General features: G+C 40.2%; 1 protein-coding gene and 1 long non-coding RNA gene across 29 annotated transcripts in view; one reads left to right on the top strand and one right to left on the bottom strand.

Moving 5' to 3' along the window:
• LOC114679324 (uncharacterized) overlaps positions 1-19,556 on the top strand; it is a 139,619-nt gene that overhangs the window by 43,017 nt on the left and 77,046 nt on the right. The window lies entirely within an intron of this gene.
• UBE3A (ubiquitin protein ligase E3A) overlaps positions 13,468-19,556 on the bottom strand; it is a 102,695-nt gene continuing 96,606 nt past the window's right edge. For 18 of the 28 annotated variants that reach the window (XR_013395173.1, XR_013395174.1, XR_013395177.1 and 15 more), the window contains one exon: positions 16,896-18,836. Coding sequence is in view for 11 of the 28 variants with exons in the window: in XM_077938332.1 (XP_077794458.1) it covers positions 18,716-18,836 (121 nt within the window). In the remaining 17 variants the exon portion in view is untranslated. 28 annotated transcript variants of the gene reach the window in all.

Below are 19,556 nucleotides of genomic sequence, written 5' to 3'. Positions count from 1 at the left end.
GTCCTATCTCCCTCTTCAGATCATTTAACAATTGCTTTATGTATTCAGGTGTGTCAATGTTGGGTGCATATATTTTTACAATTGTTATGTCTTCTTGGTGAATTAATCCCTTATCATTATATAATAAACTTTATTTCTTTTTATAGTATTGACTTAAAGTCTATTTTGTCTGATAGAAGTATAGTTACCCCTGCTCTCAATTTCCATTTAGGTAGAATATCTTTTTCCATCCCTTCACCTTCAGTCTATGTGTATGTTTAGTAGAAAAGTGAATCTCTTGCCGGGCACAGTGGCTCACGCCTATAATCCCAGCACTTTGGGAGGTCAACGCGGGTGGGATCACCAGAGATCGGGAGTTCCAGACCAGCCTGACCAACATGGAGAAAACCTGTGTCTACTAAAAGTACAAAATTAGCTGGGTGTGGTTGTGGGTGCTTGTAATCCCAATTACTTGGGAGGCTGAGGCAGGAGAATTGCTTGAACCCGGGAGGCGGAGGTTGCAGTGAGACAAGATTGTGCCATTACACTCCAGCCTGGGCAACAAGAGCAAAAGTCTGTCTCAAAAAGAAAAAAAAGAAAAAAAAAAAAAAAAAAGGAAAAGAAAAAAAAAGTGAGTCTCTTATAGGTAGTATGTGGTTGTGATTTAAAAAAAAAAAAAAAAAAATCCATTCTGTCATTCTATGTCTTTTTCTTGGAGAATCTAATCCGTTTACATTCAAGGTAACTATTGGTAAGAAATTGCTAGTGTCATTTTGTAATTTGTTTTCTGATTGTTTTGTAGCTCCCTTGTTTCTTTTTTCCCTACTGCTACCTTCCTTTGTGGTTTGGTGGTTTTCTGTGGTGGTGTGCTTTGAATTCTTTCTTTTATAGTCTATGCAACTACCGTTGTATTTGCCATAAGGCTAACTTAAAACATTTTATCCTTATAACAGGATACTTTAAGCAGATAAAAACTTGCCTTTAGTTGCATACAAAAACTCTATGCTTTCACAACCCCCCACCTTTTATGATTTTGATGTCAAAGTTTACATTTGTTTTTTAAAATTTGTATCTCTTGACAATTTATTGTAGCTACAGCTGTTTTTGTGTCATCTTTTAAACCTAATACAAATAACATTGCTTTACCTGCCACTTTTACCATAGTAGAGAATTCTATGAATGACTTATACCATTTAGTTTTTTACTTTTATGTTTTTCGTTAACTAGCAGTCTTTTATTTAAGCCTAAAGAACTCCCTTTCAGTAATTTCGGTAGAGCAGGCCTAGTGGTGACAAACTCCCTTAGGCATTGTTTATCTGGAAAAGTGTTTATTTCTCCCTTTGCCAAGTAAAGTGTTGTTAATTAACAGTTTTGTTTCTTTCAGCACTTTGAATATACCATCCCACTCTCACTGGCCTGTAAGACTTTTTGCTGATAAAGCCACTGAATCTGTATTGGGGCTACCTTGAATGTGATATGTTTCTTATCTTTGCTGCTTTCAGTATTCTTTGTCTTTGATTTTTGATAATTTGGTTGTGATGTGTTTTGGTGAACTCTTTGGGTTGAATTTGGTGACCTCAGCTTCCTGTTACTGAATTTTGTCATCTTTTCTCAGATTTGGGAATTTTTCAGCTATTCCTTCCTTATATATGCTTTCTAGGCCTTTTTCTTTCTTTTCTCGTTAAGGACCTCCTATTATGCAAAAGTTAGCTAGCCTGATGTGTCCTATAATTCTTACAGGCATTCTTTTTTGTTTGTTTCTCATTGGATAATTTCAAATGTCTTACCTTTGAGCTCACTGATTCTTCTGCTTGATCAAGTCTGCTGTTAAAGTGTTCTACTGAGATTTTCAGTTCAGTTACTGTATCCTTTATCTTTAGAATTTCTATTGTTTGTGTTTATATTTCTTTGTTAAACTTCTCATTCTGTTCATACGTTGTTTTCCAAATTTCATTTTTCTGTCCATATTTTCTTGTACTTTGTTGAACTTTAAGAGGATTAGTCTACATTATTTGTCATTTCACAGATCTCTATTTCTTCTGAGTCTGTTACTGGAGCTTCGATATCCAATGTACACCAGAAACTTTGCTAATTCCATAGTAAATGTTAGAAATGGGTTTTTTAATGGTAAAATCAGTGGCTTGCTAATTTGTATATTAGAAGCTGGCTTGCATTGGTGAAGTTGAGGGCATTCGATATATGTATCCTGGCTAAAATACTTCTAGAGAACCTCTCCACGTTGCAAGAATAGGGTATAGAAATCTGAGGAGGCCTTTAACATGGCCCTCAGAAAGGACACACAGGGCTTGACCCCTAAACATATAAACATGTACAGAAATGAGGTGAGAACATGTTTTGACTGATGCCAGTAGTTAACACAGCAGAGCCTAATGCTGGTCACTGTTACAAATACCTTGTATAATAAACCTTTAATTTGAGAGGCTGTAAGCCCTGAAAGCAAAGGGCTTATAGTACCTCTTGCATGAACACTCCTGTGTGTGCTTTCTAAGAAATGCTTTAAAAATAATGCATGTGGCACAACTTGATTTGACACTGGCTCTTTATAAGCTGCTATCAAGGTTGTGGGGAATAGCTAACTCCTACCCACTTTCCCTGACAAATAGAAACTGGTAGTTACCTACCAAAAGTATGTAAAAGCTGTATCTGACCCAAAGGCCAGTTAGGTCAAAACACCTTGAAAGGAGCTCAGTTTAAGGAAATCAGTGGTGTCACAGAGCCCCACTAACATGTGTACAAGTTTTCATAGTTTGACTATAGGATGTGCTTAGTTTCACAGGTGAGTCTTACCTTGTGATACTTTTAGAGCAAAAGTCAAATCAAAGATGATTTTAAAAAAACATTTCAAAGAATCATAAAGAATAAATGCCTCCTTAGGAAGTCTTCTGGAGTTCTGCCCACTTCCCTTAGGTGGCTCTTTACTGTGCCCATCTCATAGCTTCTCTCCCTGCATTTGGTGTATTGCAGAGTAAAGCTCACTGTCAGGAGTGGTAGAAAGTGTGGTCCTTTCCCGGACTCCTTTTTCCCTTCCCCTTCTCGTTTTTGGGAATATGTGTTTGATAATAGAATTAAACAACAGACTGACAAATGACTAACACATTTAGCTAAGCTACATAAGCAGACGTCAGTTTGACGTGAAGGGTTTAAAATATCTATGAATTCTCTGGGGACTCCTCCCCCAGACCTGAAGGATCAGGTGCTGCCTTCTATGCCACCTGTGCAGAGGGCAAAAGAGGAAAACCATACTCATGTTTAGTGTGAGTAAAGGGGACATTTGAACTCTGTGCAGACCCCTCATTGGAAGGGTGTTTCTTCTCCTGCTGCATCCACAAAGAGCACTCCTTAGCCTTGCCTTTTGTCAGTTCTCTCCCCAATAAGGTTCTGAGCAGAGAACCCAGTGCAGTTCAGAGACTGAAGTCTGGTGTCCCAGGTCTGAGTTCTAGCTCTAGCTCTCTGTGTAACTTTGGCATGTCCCAAAGTAACTTTCCACAACTTGACAGGTGTTACTTGAGTTTTGGATACAGGTGACTCTTAGCCCATCTGTGCCTCAGAGATGTCATCACTTGGGCCACATGACCTCTGGACACCTTTCCTACTTTGAGCGGCAGAACAGATGGGAGCTCCTGCTGCCTCTGAGCTTCAGTGAATTATCACTTGTTGGAGGGAAGCTTCAAGCATTTTGTATCTTTTGTATCTTTCAAGAGCAAGAACAGTCAGCAAGAATATGTAGCAGATGCTAGTGAACACCAGTGATTAGGGTTGAATGCTGGATTTAAATATGGAGCTTAGGCTGTGAAGGAAGCCTGAAGAACCTAGAGCCCCACAAATTGCTCTCTGTGAGATCTGACACCATTTCCCACTGATGAGCCTTGGGTCTAATAGGTAGCACTGATTCCACATAGAGTATGTGAGTGTAATACACTGAAAGCAAAGAGAATAAAATGATGGCTAACATGATGTTCCAAACTTTAAACAGGAGAAAAACACATAATTCCATTATGTATAAGAACCCACACAGAGATCAGGAGAATAACCTCATTGGAGAATCAATGACCTATGTGGGGAATTTAGGGTAGAGCTGAGATTGAAAAAATGGGCCAAAGTCAGGTGGCCAAGGGCCTTAATACCTTGTATACAAGATGTGTAGTCAAGAAAGACCATGCCTTAGTTACGCAGCAATTCCCTTGGGCCTACAAAGAGCTGCCTAGCCTGGGACTGTTGTAGAGAAAGGCTACTATGTTCCAGTGATGCAGGGACTCCTCCATATATATATGCGTGCTCAGTTGGCTCTGTAATACATCTTACTTTTATTTATTAACTTTTCTTGCACATTGGCTTGGTGCATCAGTTGGAAGTCAGAGGCTGAACGAAGTGAAGATTGAGCCAAAGGAAGTTCTCAGCCTTTAGGGAGGTGGAATTCACATTAAACACACAATAAACAAATGAACTCACATTATAAAGGAGAGAGTCAGAAGATCCTAGTGGCTGGTGTCATCGGGCCTTATTTGCCCGAAGTGCCTATTCTTTATAGGAATCCACTCCCAGGGTAGATGGGCTACATCCTTAGTAGGCTTTATGCCTATGTTCTCCTGGCCATTGCCTCCTCCAGGGCTGGCCTTTTTCAGTCTCTCTGTAGAGGTTCCTGTGGCTGGTTGGATATAGGCCTTCACAGAAGGGTCAGTGCCTTGGCTCAGGTTACAGGACTGGTAATCTTGCTTTGTTAAGAGTAATGTTATTTCCCCATTTCCAAATTCTCCAGGGAGATGGAATGTCAAAGATAGTATCACTGTAGCACCTACATCCTAGGTTCCAGAAGCAGAGAAGAGAATATACTGAAGCTGTAGAAAGGCCTATTAGTCTGTGTCAGAGATTAACTGGATGTGAGGACCATTTCTGGGATGGTGTATACAGAACTGGAGAACTGGATAGGGAGTCAGAAAGAGCTGAAGACGATGTCTTTGAAGTTTCCAAAGTGGATAACTAGGTCAACAGAGTATTATTCAAGAAAGTATTAACATAGGATTCAGATGCAGTCAGTAGTCATGGAATTGAAATTTCAAAGTATATACCTCTTGGATCTCAGGGGTGTTGAGCTGATCACCTGGGCTAACACTCCTATGACCCTAGGGAAAATCAAACGGCCTGGTCCTGTGGCCATGGTAGGGGTGTCATCACCTTAATCAAACTGGGACAGTGCTGTTGGATATTCATCTGGAACTTGTTGCAGACCCACATTTTGCTGGGTTTCACCACAACCAAGGCCTTTTTGATCCTTTTCTCGGTTAACATCAGTACATCATTGCAAAGTTAATCCTCATATAATAGGGAATGAAACTAATTGCTTATAAAAACAAGATTTTTACAACTCTAAAATTGTTCAAGCATACGGGCATATTTATAGTTGCAGGCAGTGTTTCAGGTGCAGACTGTTCTTGGCTGCAGTGGTGGTTTACAGACAGCATCTGTTCAATATTTGATGATTATCCCCGAATGTTTTAAAGCATAGTACTGGGCTCTGCTGACCGTACAACAAACTGGCATTTTTGACCTATAGGGCCCTGGGCTAGGAGATACAGTTCTGAGGGGAAGTGAAAGACAGTGAACAACTGCACAACTGACCCTTTGTTAGTTGCAATAAAGCAATCCAACCACCCAACCCACTCTGATGGCTTTCCTACTATTTAAGGTTGGTGATGTCAAAGAGACGCCCTCCTGTTCAGTGTGCAGTGAGTCAACATCATTTCCACAAAACCTCCTTCCTGCACAAAGGACTTATCATAGTTGGTTAAGAAGTAAAATTTTCCTGTATCAGTCACAGGAGTTCACCAGTTAAGATACTGTTAGCTGAAGACTTCTGGGGTGACTTAATGAAATAGCTCAGCCATGTGGTTTAAAAGCGAGATTCTTCCATCCCTCCACACAGCTGTCCATGCATCTGCATCATGTCAAGGCTGGTCTCCTTGGTGGTAGAAAGGCTGACAGTAAAAACTGGAGCCACATGATTCCTTGCTTAGGCACAGTGTTTCTTCATACTCTCACATGGGAGCAGGCATGTTCTTTCCCCAGGCTCACAGTAAACACTCTGTCAAATTTCACAGGCCCAAAGTGCTTTTGGTTATCCCCATTCCAAACCAATTTGTGGCAGGGATGATAGCATTACCCTGACTGCCTTAGACTAATATACCTACTGCACTTCTAGGGCTGGGGATAATTTTGAGGTCAACCATTCAAACTGCACGGCAGTCATTCCATGGAAGAAGTATGGTCTAAATCTTTGGGGCAACCTGAATTCATGAAAACTCTCTTAGATTTATGTAACTAATTTTAGAATTCACTTCTGTACCATTTAATTTTACTAATAAAAATACTACCTTTACCCTAAATTTCAGCCAAGCGTAAGGCTCCCTTGGGACAGAAGGAATTATCAAAGCTTTGTGTTTTTATACATAGTAGCGTTTGACAAAGAAATAACTCTGAAGGAAGGAGAACAACCAAGCAGAGTCTAGATGCACGGAAGTCTTTGAGGCTTGGTAGGTAGAAGGAAAGGGCAGGACTACTTCAGGAATACAATGTTTCAGTAAAAGAGGTTGGGGTCTGTTGATCTTGAGGAGAGATGAGGATGGACTGGAAAATAGGAGTGAGATAGTAGGAGAGGAAAGGAGATGGATGGTGTATATACTGTATGGCTAACCATCAATCGACCCTAAGAAGATAATAGTTGTTAGATGGTTAGCTATTTAAAGAAAGAAACCTGAACAAGTAACAATCTTGAGTTGCAAAGTGGCTGGAGTCACACAACAGACTAAATTTCTGGTAGAACAAATGCAGCAGCTTATGTGAAGATTACCATGTCTGAAGCTGGTTAGAAAAGGTCTAACATCCAACCAAAGTCACAGTTCTTGAGCTCGGTACACAGAGACAGACTGCTAACAGCTGATGTGTCCTCAGCGAGAGTGTCCTCATTCATATCCTCATTCTCCTCTTCTGCCTCCTTTTTTGTTTGTTTGTTTTAAACCTTTGGAAAGTCTCATCATTCAATACAGTCTAATATATCACAATAACAGAGGTGGCCCAATTTCTACAGATGGACTAATTCCATCCTTGAAAAGTTCATATAATAAAACTATATAAAGCATCATTTTCAACCATCCTTTAGAAAAATTCCCCTATTAAATGTTAACTCTAAATCCTTTATCTCTGTTAATAACCTTACTAAAAATTTCCCCATCACTGCCTGCCAGGGAGATCAAAAGAAATCACATTTACGAAACCTCCAACACCTGTACCTGACTGAAAAGCAAACATACAGACCTTTCAGTCCTGCCCTACTATTCCGCTCCTATCACACAGAGGCACGTGGACATCTCCTTGGGAAGCAGACAGCTCTTAGGTGGAAGCTAGGCCTGCAGTAAGCAGGCCAGGAAACATGTCTCCCAGGACCCACACTCTTGGGAGAAGCACTTGGCCACCAGACAGCATGTCCTGTCAACCTACAGAGTTCTGAAAAACAAACACTGGACCGGGAATAGAACCCTGTGGTCACAGTGCCCACAGTTCACTAAGCACCCTCACAGGTCTTTGACAGAACACTGACTGCCAGGTCCCCTCGTGGGCAGAGAAATGGAAGATTCCCAGGCCCAACTGAGCATCTCAGGGAAGAACCACAAGCAGAGCAACTGCCAGAGCTGGTCGGCTAGCGTTGGCAACCAGGGAAGCAAGTGCTACACCATATTTGGAGAGAGCATAAAACTTAAGGAAATAGAGAAGTCCTACTCAATTCTGTTCTTCAACTGGAAACGAGAACTTGCGAAAAAGAAACCCAGTTTTCTGGAGTCCATGGAGAAATATGAAGCCAATGCTCGACTAACAGAGCAGAAAGCCTTTTATAAATAATGCCAGTCAAAGCTCCAAAGGTCAGAGCTGATGCAAGCCTGACTGTTCTGACAATTTCCTAGGTTGCTAGGCAACAAGGAGCTGGTCAAACAGCTCACCTTCGAGGACGTACTTTATAATACCACCCTGGTAGACGAGCGCGAGGCAGCAGTGAAGGCAGTAGTCAAGAACAGGAGAGGGAGGTTAACAGCAAGATGCTCTTCAGACAGTCTGGACAAAGACAGTCTCTACCCAGCTCTCAGGAGTGGCCTGCTTAAGAAGGTGGAGGCCCAGGCAGCTCCCAGGGTGACCCTAAAGACAGACTCCAAGGAAAAGGGTGTGAGGGCAATGGTGAATAGGAGGAGGTCCCAGTAGACACAGCAAGTCAGCTCAGGTTTTATCTTTAGAGTCTCTGAACAGTGAAGAGAAGCCTTCTGTGGACAGCATTCCAGCACTATGGGAGGGGAAAGGTGCCACGAGAGACTTCTCCAGTGGGGCACACAAGCATTGTGCAGTGATCCTCAAGATCCAGCCATTGGCAGGAAATCGAAAGGCAAGCTTCTTAATTACATAGTCTATGGAGACAGAAGTGTGGTGCACCCCCAAAATAAAAGGCCAAGACCCAGGAACAACCTCCACAACCTGGAGTATATACAAATGAACCCAGGCCTGCTGACTCAGATCCACGCCATCCTAAAGCAGGGTATTCTCACGAATGAAAGGGCTGAGTATTTGGTGTAGAGAATCAGAAGTCTCCCACTGCCCACACATTTTCTCTTCAAAGATTTCTTTTCCAAGAACCCATTGAATAAAGGGAGGGAGGGAGCACTGAATGCCCCAGACATCAGAATGCATGATGCAGGAAGAGGACAGTAAATAGTTCTCAAAGAGATCAGAAAATAAATTGGAAGCAATTTCATTACCACAAATAATAGACCTTTTTTCTAAGGCATCCCTTCCCTTTCCACCCAATTGTCATTCAGCAACTACTGAATACTTACCAATGAAAAACCTTACCCCTGACCTCAAGGCTGCTCCTGAGCTCTGGTAGAAAATGCTTTCCTCATCTATAAAACATGGCAAGCAAGGCAGGATTTAATAGTAAGAAAGAGAACTCAGGGCACAGTAGCACTGCAGGACTTCAAATGGAAATATGGAGACAAGCAGTGAGAACAGGCAGCAAAAGCAGGGCAGGTGAGGCTGGGACCAGGGCATCTGGAACTTTCCACACCAGCTTGGATCTCCATGCCAAACAACAGTTTTCAAGGAAAGGTATCTAAGAGGAACATGACTCTGGGAAACTTTTTGGCAGTATTGCTTACTGCATACTAGAAAGTAAAAGAATTTGGGGAACATTCACTAATTTGCTTCTTCAGGGGCTTGGGTAGGGAACAGGAACAGGAACCTGGCTCTAATTTCTGAACTTTTATCAGTAAAAACAATCCAACAAATGAAAGTTAGTCAATGAGAGAACTGGGAGGGTCTGCCCTCCCTCCTCCTTCCTTGAGTCAAGCCTTCTTGGGGGGGACCTCCTGACATTTAATTAAGTGAAGGCAATGTCCACTGAAGGAAGCGGACCTGAAAGTGACACGCTACTGTGAAATGAGCATGGAGTAGGAGCTTGTTACATATATGAAATGGCCAGTGCTCTTGAGCAAAGCGCTTCACAACTTGAGACCTAAGTTTTCTCCTCCATATGCTGAGGGCTGGGCAAGATGATCTGTCAGGCCATTTTTACCCCTAAGCCACCAAAATCCAATTGCTTTAGCTTGTCACAAAAGCAGGTATCGAATGGCTATCCTGCAGTCCCTCCAGTCAACATCCAGACTTTTTCCCTGAGGCAATATAAGACAACAGTTAACATATTTTTATCAGTTTAGGTGGTCATGAGATAAACATATGGGAGGTGGTAGTTTTTCACTTAAATGAATATAATAATGGTACAGATCTCTTTGAGTAGTATTTGTTTCTTAAATATTTAAGTTCCCTAAAGACGGTAAGAATAACCCAAGAAAGTGAAATTAATGTCACAAAGCACATGGCTAAATAACTGCAGGTTTGCAGTGCCATGTGTGAGATCAGATGACAGAAGGGAGGCCTACCTTCAGGCAGAGGCTTCTCATGTTCCCTGGAGTGGCCATGTGCTCTTCTACACGACTGCTTCCACTTCGGTTACGTAGAAGCTATTTAAAGCACACAGATGGTTGTGATGAGATAAAAGCCACCCTTAAGTGAATAATGGAAATTAAAGCATGATTTGAGGGTGGGGGTGGAGGTGGGAGTAGAGATGGGTAGAAAGGAGTGCAAGGGAAACAAAGGAGCCTTCATAAAATTAAAGTCACTTAGGATAACATGATTGATTTACTCAACACCTTCTTAGGAACATAAAGCAAACAAGTGGGTTTTCCTTTTACTGCTTTTCTGAAATGAGCTACACTCAAGAAAGCAACATGGGGGTTGTGCTGTCCCTGCACAGTGGCAGGAGAATATGAGGAGCAGCTGAATGCCAGAACAGCTCCATCCAAGATCATTTTTCACACGCATGAACCATTCTTATACTACCTTTTACTGGCAATTTCTGTAGAAATCTGGAAGTCTGGTTGACAAATCAGGCCCTTGAACTTTGCAATCACGGTGGCATTCATATATTCATTCAGCAAGTATGTGTGTACGGGACAGTGGAGCAAATAAAACAGATACGTTCCTACTGTCATGAGGCTTAACATTTAAGGAGGGAATTAGGCAGTCATGAAGTAAACATAAAAATACAGATTGTAATAGGCACTATGGAATAATGAATACTTTGGGGAACACAATTTAAATTTGAAATATATCTCAGTTCCATTAACACATGTTGAAGGTGAATGGCATGGCACTTTTTTGCTGGATTTAGGGCCTGGATGCAAGCATATTGGGGTAACTTCTGAAATGCATCGTAGGGTAATGCATTTCCTCCCATTTGGGCCCAAGTGTATTATTTACCACCCAGTTGTGATGAGCTGGGATCCTCCTGCTCAATCTCAGCTTGAAGCACTTGGAGGTTACCTGCCTGCTGTGGGTGATTATTTTGGAGCAAGGTACTTCATTTGCCTCAAGAAACAGATTTGATACCACTACTGTCCCCTTTTGGAACAGAGAAGTAGGCAAGACCCCAGTGTGAGGCAGAGTGATGGGATCTTTAGGATGCCAGAGTCATTACATCATTATGTAATGTATGTAATTGATGTAACTGATGATTTTGGAGTTTATATATTTCCAAAGTTTCAAAATATTTTCACTTGGCTGATTTATCTTTATGGTGATGACAGTAAGTAGATATATGCCCTCCTTAAAAGTTACAGTGAGAGTTGACATTGGGAAAAGGGAGGCTTGGCCAGGGTTATGCAGACACAGTACGGAGGAGGATGGAAAGTTTCTGAGACACCCCAGTTAACTGCGTGGATCCACAAAGCACATGTACAGTCTGCTCTGTGCACTGGAGGTACAGCCACGAAAAAGACAGTCTCTGCCCTCATGGAGCTTGGTGTCTGTCTACTGTAGCAGACAAAAACAAACCTGCTGTTTCTCATTTGCCTCTGCTGTGGGTTCCCTGTGTAACTCTCAAATGCTAGCATTTCCATGGATCCTTGTCCTTCTCTCCTCTCTGCCTTTTCCAGGATGAGAATTTTCCTGGCCACGGGTTCAGCTATGGTCTATGTGCTAGAGTCATACATTTTTATTTCTGTGCACATTTTTCTCTAGACCCGTATTTTTAACTGCCTCAGGACAGCTCTCCCTCGATATCCCTCAGACACAACTCAAACGTCATTCAATTCTACTATTAATACTTTTCCCTTCAAAACCCACTCTTCTTCTGTAGACCCAACAGCAACACTGTCCACCCAGCTCTCAAAACCTGAAATGGGGGAGCTGTCTTTGACTCAACTCTCCCATGCATGAGCACTGAATCAATCACCGAGTCCCTAGCATGTCTTGGACTCTGGCCTCCCTTCTATCCTCAGATTGTCTGCCTTTTAAAAATTATAGCAATAACTTAACTGCAAAGACCACATGTACACTTGTGCTCTTTCAGTTTGCAATAAACATAAAATGTAAAACTGATTGTCTTTGCTTCTTAACATCTGCAAAATAAAGTCCAAAGTCCTTGGTATGGTCTGTAAGGCCCTCATTATCCCAATCTCATCTTGATTCCTTACAGCCTGCACTCAGATATACTAAAGAGCGTCCGCCTGTCTGCCTCACACACACCTATCCTGTCTGTCAAGATTCGGCTTGACCTTCATCACCTATCTGCAGTATTTTTGGATTTGAATTCTCTGCCCACATTGTACTTTCACATACTTCTTTTATCCTTAGTGGTTTGTACTTATGCCTGCTCTAACTAGACTGTCTCCCTGTAGTAGACTCCTTGATTCAACAAAGCAGCTCTCCATCAGCCTGAAATCCGTGGCACCCGGCAAAATGGCAAACATGCAATAGGTATTTGCTCAGTAAATGTTAATGAAAGGAAAAAAATTCAAACTTCAGTTGGAATAGGATTAGAGACAACTTAAAAAGTTTCCCATAGAAATCTTCCTCATCATAAATATCATCATCCTCAATGTCCCGAGTCTTTCCACAGGTCTGATTTACCAAATGAGGAAGACTCTTTCTCACTGTGTGTGTGGGAGAGGCAGGCGCAGAACATGTTTTTTTTTCTGCAAGTCTGCTCTCTGGATTCATTTTTCTGGGGATGAAATCTCAGGCTGTGTAGCTTTTCTGGTCCCTTTTTGGTAATCAACAAATCATCAGTTGTTCTAGGGTATTAAAAAGCCCACACCTTTGAAACATCAAGATGCCAAACTCTCTTAATGGAAAACATAATTCCGCCTCTTACTGAGGCCTTTGAGTGGGAAGCTTAAAGACAGCAGTGTGGGGAAATCGGTTTTTCTTTTCCTCCCTCCACCTTCTTTCCCATTCAAGAGCTGCTGCTGCCCTTTCTGGAGGGGAGGGAATTAGAAGAAAAGATCCTGCCTTACCCAGTCACTGTTAATTATTACTCTGAGCCAGGGTGGTGAATGACTCTTTCCTGGAATACACGCTGCTGGGAACCACCGCTGAGATTCTCTAAGCAGGCAGCTTCCAACCTCTCCTCCCTCAACAGCTTCAACATTATATGGCACTCAGCTGCAGGGTGCCTGGCTCCAGGCAGGCAGCCCACTTGTGCAGGGTAGTTTTCCAGATGGCTCATAGTCCATCTCTTTTCAGTGACCAGTGTGGCCCCTGGGAAACATACGTCTTGACTCCATTATTGGTGGGAGTACTCTTTAGTTAGTTGCCACAGGCCACTTCAGACATGTCTTACCCTGAGACCCTTTTCAGAGTCAGGTACCATCCCTTTGTCTCCTAGCATCTAAAGATCACAGCTGAAGGTCTCCAAGTAGTTCACTTAAAAAATACCTCAGTAGGTGTAAGAACAGGGAAAGCCCCCAATTCATTCTGAGAGCTGTATGACTCTCATCCCCAAACCAGACAGATATATAATATGAAAACTACAGACCAATATTCCTTATGAATATACATGCAAACATTCTAAACAAAATACTAGCAAACCATATCTAGCAGCAGAGAACAAGGTTTATGTAGCATGGACAACTGAGATTATCCCAGGAATGCAAGGTTAATTCAATATACAAAAGTCCATTAATACAACATATTAATAGAATAAAGGACAAAACAACATGACAATCTTGATACAAAAGAAGCATTTGACAAAATCCATAGCCCCTCTTTTTTTTTTTTTTTTTGATTAAAAAACAGTAAACTAGGTTTAATAAAAGAATTTCCTCAACTTGATGCAAACCCACAGCTAACATCATACTCAATGCTGAAAGACTGAATGCTTTCCCCCTAAATCAGGAACAAGAAAAAGATGTCTGCTCTTGTCACTTCTATCCAATACTGTACTGGAGGTGCCAGCCAGTACACTAAGACAAGAAAATGAAATAATAAGAATCTAGACTGGAAAGGAAAAAGGTATTTCTGTTCACAGATGCATGATCTCATAAGCAAAAAATACTAAGTGACCAAAAAAATAGAATTTTAGAAAAGCTACAATACACATGATCAACATACAAAAATCAATTTTATTACTAAGACCAGTGATGAATACAAAAATAAAAATTAGAAAATAATCATATAAAGTGGCATCAATAAAATACTTAGAAAAAAATTAAAGAAGTCAAGACTTGTACACTGAAATCTATAAAACATCACTGAAATAAACTAAAGACCTAAGCAAATGCAAAGACATCCCACAGTCATGGAATAGAAAACCTAATACCATTAAAATAGCAGTTATTTCTCAAATCAATTCAACTAAATCCCTATCAAGATCCCAGCTTTGCAGGAATTGACACAATGATCCTAAAATTCGTATGAAATGCAAGGGACTGAAAATAGACAAATGATTTTGGGGAAAAAAAAACTGGCAGACTTGCACATCCCAAATCCAAACTTAGTACAAAGCTACAGCGATCAAGAGAGTGCGGTGCTGGCGTAAGGATAGACATATATGACAACAGAGTTAAGACTGAGAATCCAGAAAGTCTTACATTTATGGTCAACTGTTCTTTCACAAGGGTCCCAGGACCATTCATGGGGAAATTAAAATAGTCTTTTCAACAACTGGTGCTTGGGCAGATGGATATATAGATACCAATGCACTTATGAAAAAAATGGATGAAATAGGAAGCTTCACTACATTCTACTGCATGCTGGGTCATTTTCAATCATTTAGGTGGCAACACTGACAAGATAACAGAAAAATGGAGGCAATAACATGTGAAAGGCAAAATGGTTGTTGTTTTTTAAAAAAGGGACAATATCCATCATGAATTTACTTACACTCCAGGCAAAGGTTATTAAAAGAAAAAAAAATTCCTTAACTGAAATGTGGAAGGGGTATCAAGAGCAGACCCTACAAGAATTCCAGTGACTCCTCACTGTTCAACTAAGAGATGTACCCCACCATGCCGTGCTACCATGGAAGCATTGGAGGCACTCTGGGGGTTGATGACGTCTTCATGGATGAGGTACTTTAAAATGTGGTCATGAAGAGTATTTGAGAAATATGACAAGATGCTGGGTAGGAATGCAGGGAGAAAAGTGTGTAACCCACGGCCAAATTGGAAAGATCAGTGAGGGGGCAATTTGTGGAGGCACTGAACGCAGAGAATATTAAAATTAGCAAGATGGTGTTCTAGCACAATGAAAAGGATTGGAAGAGGGAGATCAGAGTCAGGGAATTAAATTAGGCAGCTGCTAAGAATGTCCAGGTGAGTCAGAGGATCAGGACCTCTAAGGGCAGTATAAATAAAGGAGGAATGACAGGAGGGGGTTTACGGGGAAAGAATTGACAACCTGTGACAATTGAGGAATGAGAGATTTTGATGATTGGGGTGAAGGTTACATTTTGTAAAAACAAACAAAGAATGGTCGACAGAGACGCAAGATGAAGAATTTTGTTTTTAGGCCTACTGACTTTGAGGTAGCGGGAAGAAATCCTGGAGACAGAGGTCTGAGTAGAAGATACAGAATTGGGGAAGAATCTTTGGGAGTGCCTGAGGTTGACCAGAGAGAACTGGGCAAGAACAGGTAAGGACTTTAAGCAGAACTGGAGGAGTATCCATCCAAAATCTGGGTAAATTGGGAAGGAAAAATAAGCAGCCAGAGAAGCAACAGCTCAAGTTAGGGTACAGTCAAGGTTATAGATACGTGTTACTGATTTTGGCAATGAGGAGGTTATAAGGATCCTTGAAGACTGTACTTTCAGTGAAACTGTCATGGATTAGTAGCCTTTCACAGTGATATCTACCCCACACCTGCATCGAAATCTTGCAGTGGCTGTTAACAAATGCCAACCCACTAACAGGGAGGGGAAAAAAAGACTTGGGACTCTGTACTTGTAAAACCCTCTACCCTCCCCAGGCAATTCTTTACACACTAACACTGTTGAGGTAAAAGGAGGCAACCAAATGAGGGAGCAAATGGAAGGTGTGTTTTGGATTATACAGTGGCCCATGGAAGTGTGGGAGGGGTACAGATGGCCCTTAGACAGACACTGGTGGAAAGTCAGAAAAAAAAATTGCGGTAAGCAGGTAAAGGGATCAAGAGTACACAGGAACTGGTCTTGGGACGACATTTCTTTCTCTGACAGTTTGTATGGAATTCTTGGGGAAATTCCTCAAAGGGGCCTGGAATCTCAGAAGGGTCATGTTTTTAATGGGAACAGGGAGTGATGCTGCCCCATTACAACCATCTGTTCTAACAGAATGTCTGTACCGAGGAGGGATGAATAACAGCAAGGTCTGTTTGAAGCCTCATTTTCAAGTTTCTTTTTGATATGGATCTCCCTATACAAGCAAGCATCCCCAAAAGTAGTTATCTCAGGAAACCAAGGTTAGGATGACCAGCTCATTTGCTGGAGCTGCCAAGGTCCAGAAAAGTTTGGCTGCAGGCTGTTTTCATGTTTTATGTTTGAAATGTTCTACAATGAAAGTTAAAAAAAGTTAGCATTTATTTGGAAAACCAGTTACTTTAGTTTATGGTTCCTTTTTTTCCCTCCAGAGCTTCCTGGAGATTGAGGTCTAATTCAAAGAAAACCAAACTATACAATAGACTACCTGGGCAAAAAAGTACTTTTATAACATAACATTTGGGGTAGAGGAAGTATCCACTATCGTCAAAACTTCTATGTTTTCCTCTTCCTTATTGTTCAGGGACATTCCATGCAGCAAAAGTAAGGGGAGTGACAACATGCCTAGCATAATTAAGCAAGCTAGAGCAGCTAGTCTGTGCAACTGATGATTTTTTCCCTCTAAAATTTTAAGGGTAGGTTCATTGTGACTCTGTTAGAAGTCTACTTGATGTGAATTCTGTATCTGATAACCTATTTCAATTATCACTTTAAAATTTGTCATATGGATACATTATTACAATCATAGAACTTCAGTACCGTAATAATAAAACTTGAGAACTGAAGAGCACACATTTCTTCACGAATTTATTATATAAAACGCCCTCAGAGTATTTAATTTCTCCTCACTTTAATTACACATTAAGAAGCACAGTGGATGAGAAGCCTTTAAGATGACTACAGTTGCACGAAGGTCCCTTTCATCAAGGTAGCGTACGTACCTTAACAGTGTTCTAAAGGCTGGCCCAGAAAAACCCCATGTTACCTTATCACAATATGGAAAGCATTGTCTTCTTTTTCCACTAAATTATGGTGAAAAGTGCCACAGTTTTATTTAGCATTATGGTACATAACAGTTCTGTCTCAATTATGAAAAAATTAAAATAATCCTGAAAGACATCCTTTTTCTCCCCCCAATGATTTGAAAGCTGCATTTTTCCTGCCAATTTCAAACAAATCATCAGGTTGATCTACAGTAATCAGTTAAAACAATCACCAAGGCACAAGCTCAGCACATTAGCTATAGCTTGTAGCAAAAGGATATATCAATGTCTCACCTTAGTTAAAAATACATAATCCTTTTATTTTATAATGCAATAAAAGAAATTAACATCACATACACAGAAGACTAGGAAAGGGGAAACTACTTACTTCCGAAAATCCAGTAATGTAAACCTACTTGTACTTTTCCATAGTACATGAAAGTAATGTTTAACATGTTTTGAATTAAATTTAACCTGTGGGGCTATACAATGTAATTCTTAGGAGTAATAGTTTCATTCATTTCCAGGTCAGCTTACTGTATGATTAAGTAACACAAGGCACAGTAGCCATCTTTTTCATTATGTTGCAACACTGATCACGTGCCTCGATAAAATGGCTGATTCAACAAGATGATGGCAACACGAAGGGGAGACTTTGGATTGTCTATTTAAAATCTAGGTAATAAGTAATTAATAAAAACTCTATCTTAAGTGCACTTTCACATGCTTTTTGTTTATAATAAACAACAAACTTCCTAACTTTGTTGCAATAGGCTTGACTACCATTTCATTTGGCCAAATGCACTTTCCCCAGTAAACTTAAAATAACAAGAACAACAAGAACAAAAATCCCTGTCCTTTCATATACTAAGAAAGAGGATTGGCTACTGAAACAGTTCATTGCAAGACACATGAAGACAACATACTGTGGCATGAGTTGTTTTTTTAATTTGTTGTGCTGTTACTAAAGTTCTGAGGGCTGCAGTTAAAACATTCCAATTTCTCCCTTCCATCTTTATTGATTCTCAAGATTTTGCACAGAAAACTCTTTGGGGGCTAGAACAGCAGTAATTGCATCACACTGTTTCAAAGACTTCAAGTTTCAAAAGCAAATCATTAAAAAAAAATACAGTTCCTGATTTGAGTTAGATACAGGGACAAAAAAGTAGCACATACTTGAAGGTTACATGGTCTACAAATGGTGGCAATATTTTTCTTGGGAGAGTAGTTCTGTTGGTATATATTTTTTAAATACTCAAAAGGCTCAACCTCAAGCAGTAATAAACACAAGCAAAAGTGATTTAACCCTTAAAATAAATATTCAGAAAAACCTCTCTGTACATACAAGTGAAAGAATATGTAACACTTTCACGCAAAAAAATAATTATAATAATAATAAAGGATTTGTTCATATATGTAGCTGAAATCTGCTGTTCCAGCCCACATGTCCCCAAGAAAGAAGGGAGGCACAGACAGAGGTGTGACTACTGTGGTTCACTATCTTACAGCCTTTTTGTACTGGGACACTATCACCACCAAACATTTATCCCTCTTGTTATATTTTTAAAATTTTTTAAATTTTTTCTTTTTTTTTTTCTTCCTTTTTTTTGTTTTATTTTGTTTTGTTTTACAGCATGCCAAATCCTTTGGCATACGTGATGGCCTTCAACAATCTCTCTTTAAGTTTTTCTTTGCTTGAATATTCCGGAAGTAAAAGCACATTAAAGCAAGTATGAGATGTAGGTAACCTAAATAGAGAAAAGGGGAAAAAACAGGAAAATAATAAGTCATGGGAAATACACTTAGAATTATATATAGTTGAGATGGTTTGCAATGCCAACTATACATTAATGCAAATCATAAACTTTTTGTTGTGTAACTACCAAGAATCAGTTTGTCTTTATCCTATAAATTACTCAAAGCTAGTAACAATGATGATAAGATACTTATCCATTGAGTTTTTACTACATACCAGATACCGTTTTAGGTATTTAATTATTACAGTTCATTTCACTAAATCTTTTTCCACAACAAAACCACAGAGAGGACATCAATAAATGCACTTCAGAGGTTAGGTCACTGAGAAGTAACTTCCTCTAAGGTGGAGAAAATATTCAAACCTGGTTTACAACATTTCAAACTGTGTGCTCTTAAATGCTTATTAGAAATACTGCTGGCAATATGACTATGAAAATGATTTGATAACGGGATTCTAGAATAATCGAATGATAATCTTCCAAGCCTCAATGTAACCATTCTAAATAGATTATCATGTAACATGGCTTTCAACTAACAAGCTGGGAATCAAAAAAGTAAATGAATCATACTAATTTGAAAAATTCCAAACCAATGTGAGTCCCATAATAATTTTTAACTAGGGCAATTCCTTAAAAGTTTCCTCACACAATGACAGCAAAATATTTTCTCAATTGTCTAATATGATTTGAGGATTTGTACATAAAATCACA

The sequence above is a fragment of the Macaca mulatta genome, chromosome 7 (genome assembly GCF_049350105.2).
Source record: "Macaca mulatta isolate MMU2019108-1 chromosome 7, T2T-MMU8v2.0, whole genome shotgun sequence".
Classification (NCBI taxonomy): Eukaryota; Metazoa; Chordata; class Mammalia; order Primates; family Cercopithecidae; genus Macaca; species Macaca mulatta.
Note: the sequence above shows the minus strand (reverse complement) of the source record. Positions and strands in the feature narration are given on the sequence as shown.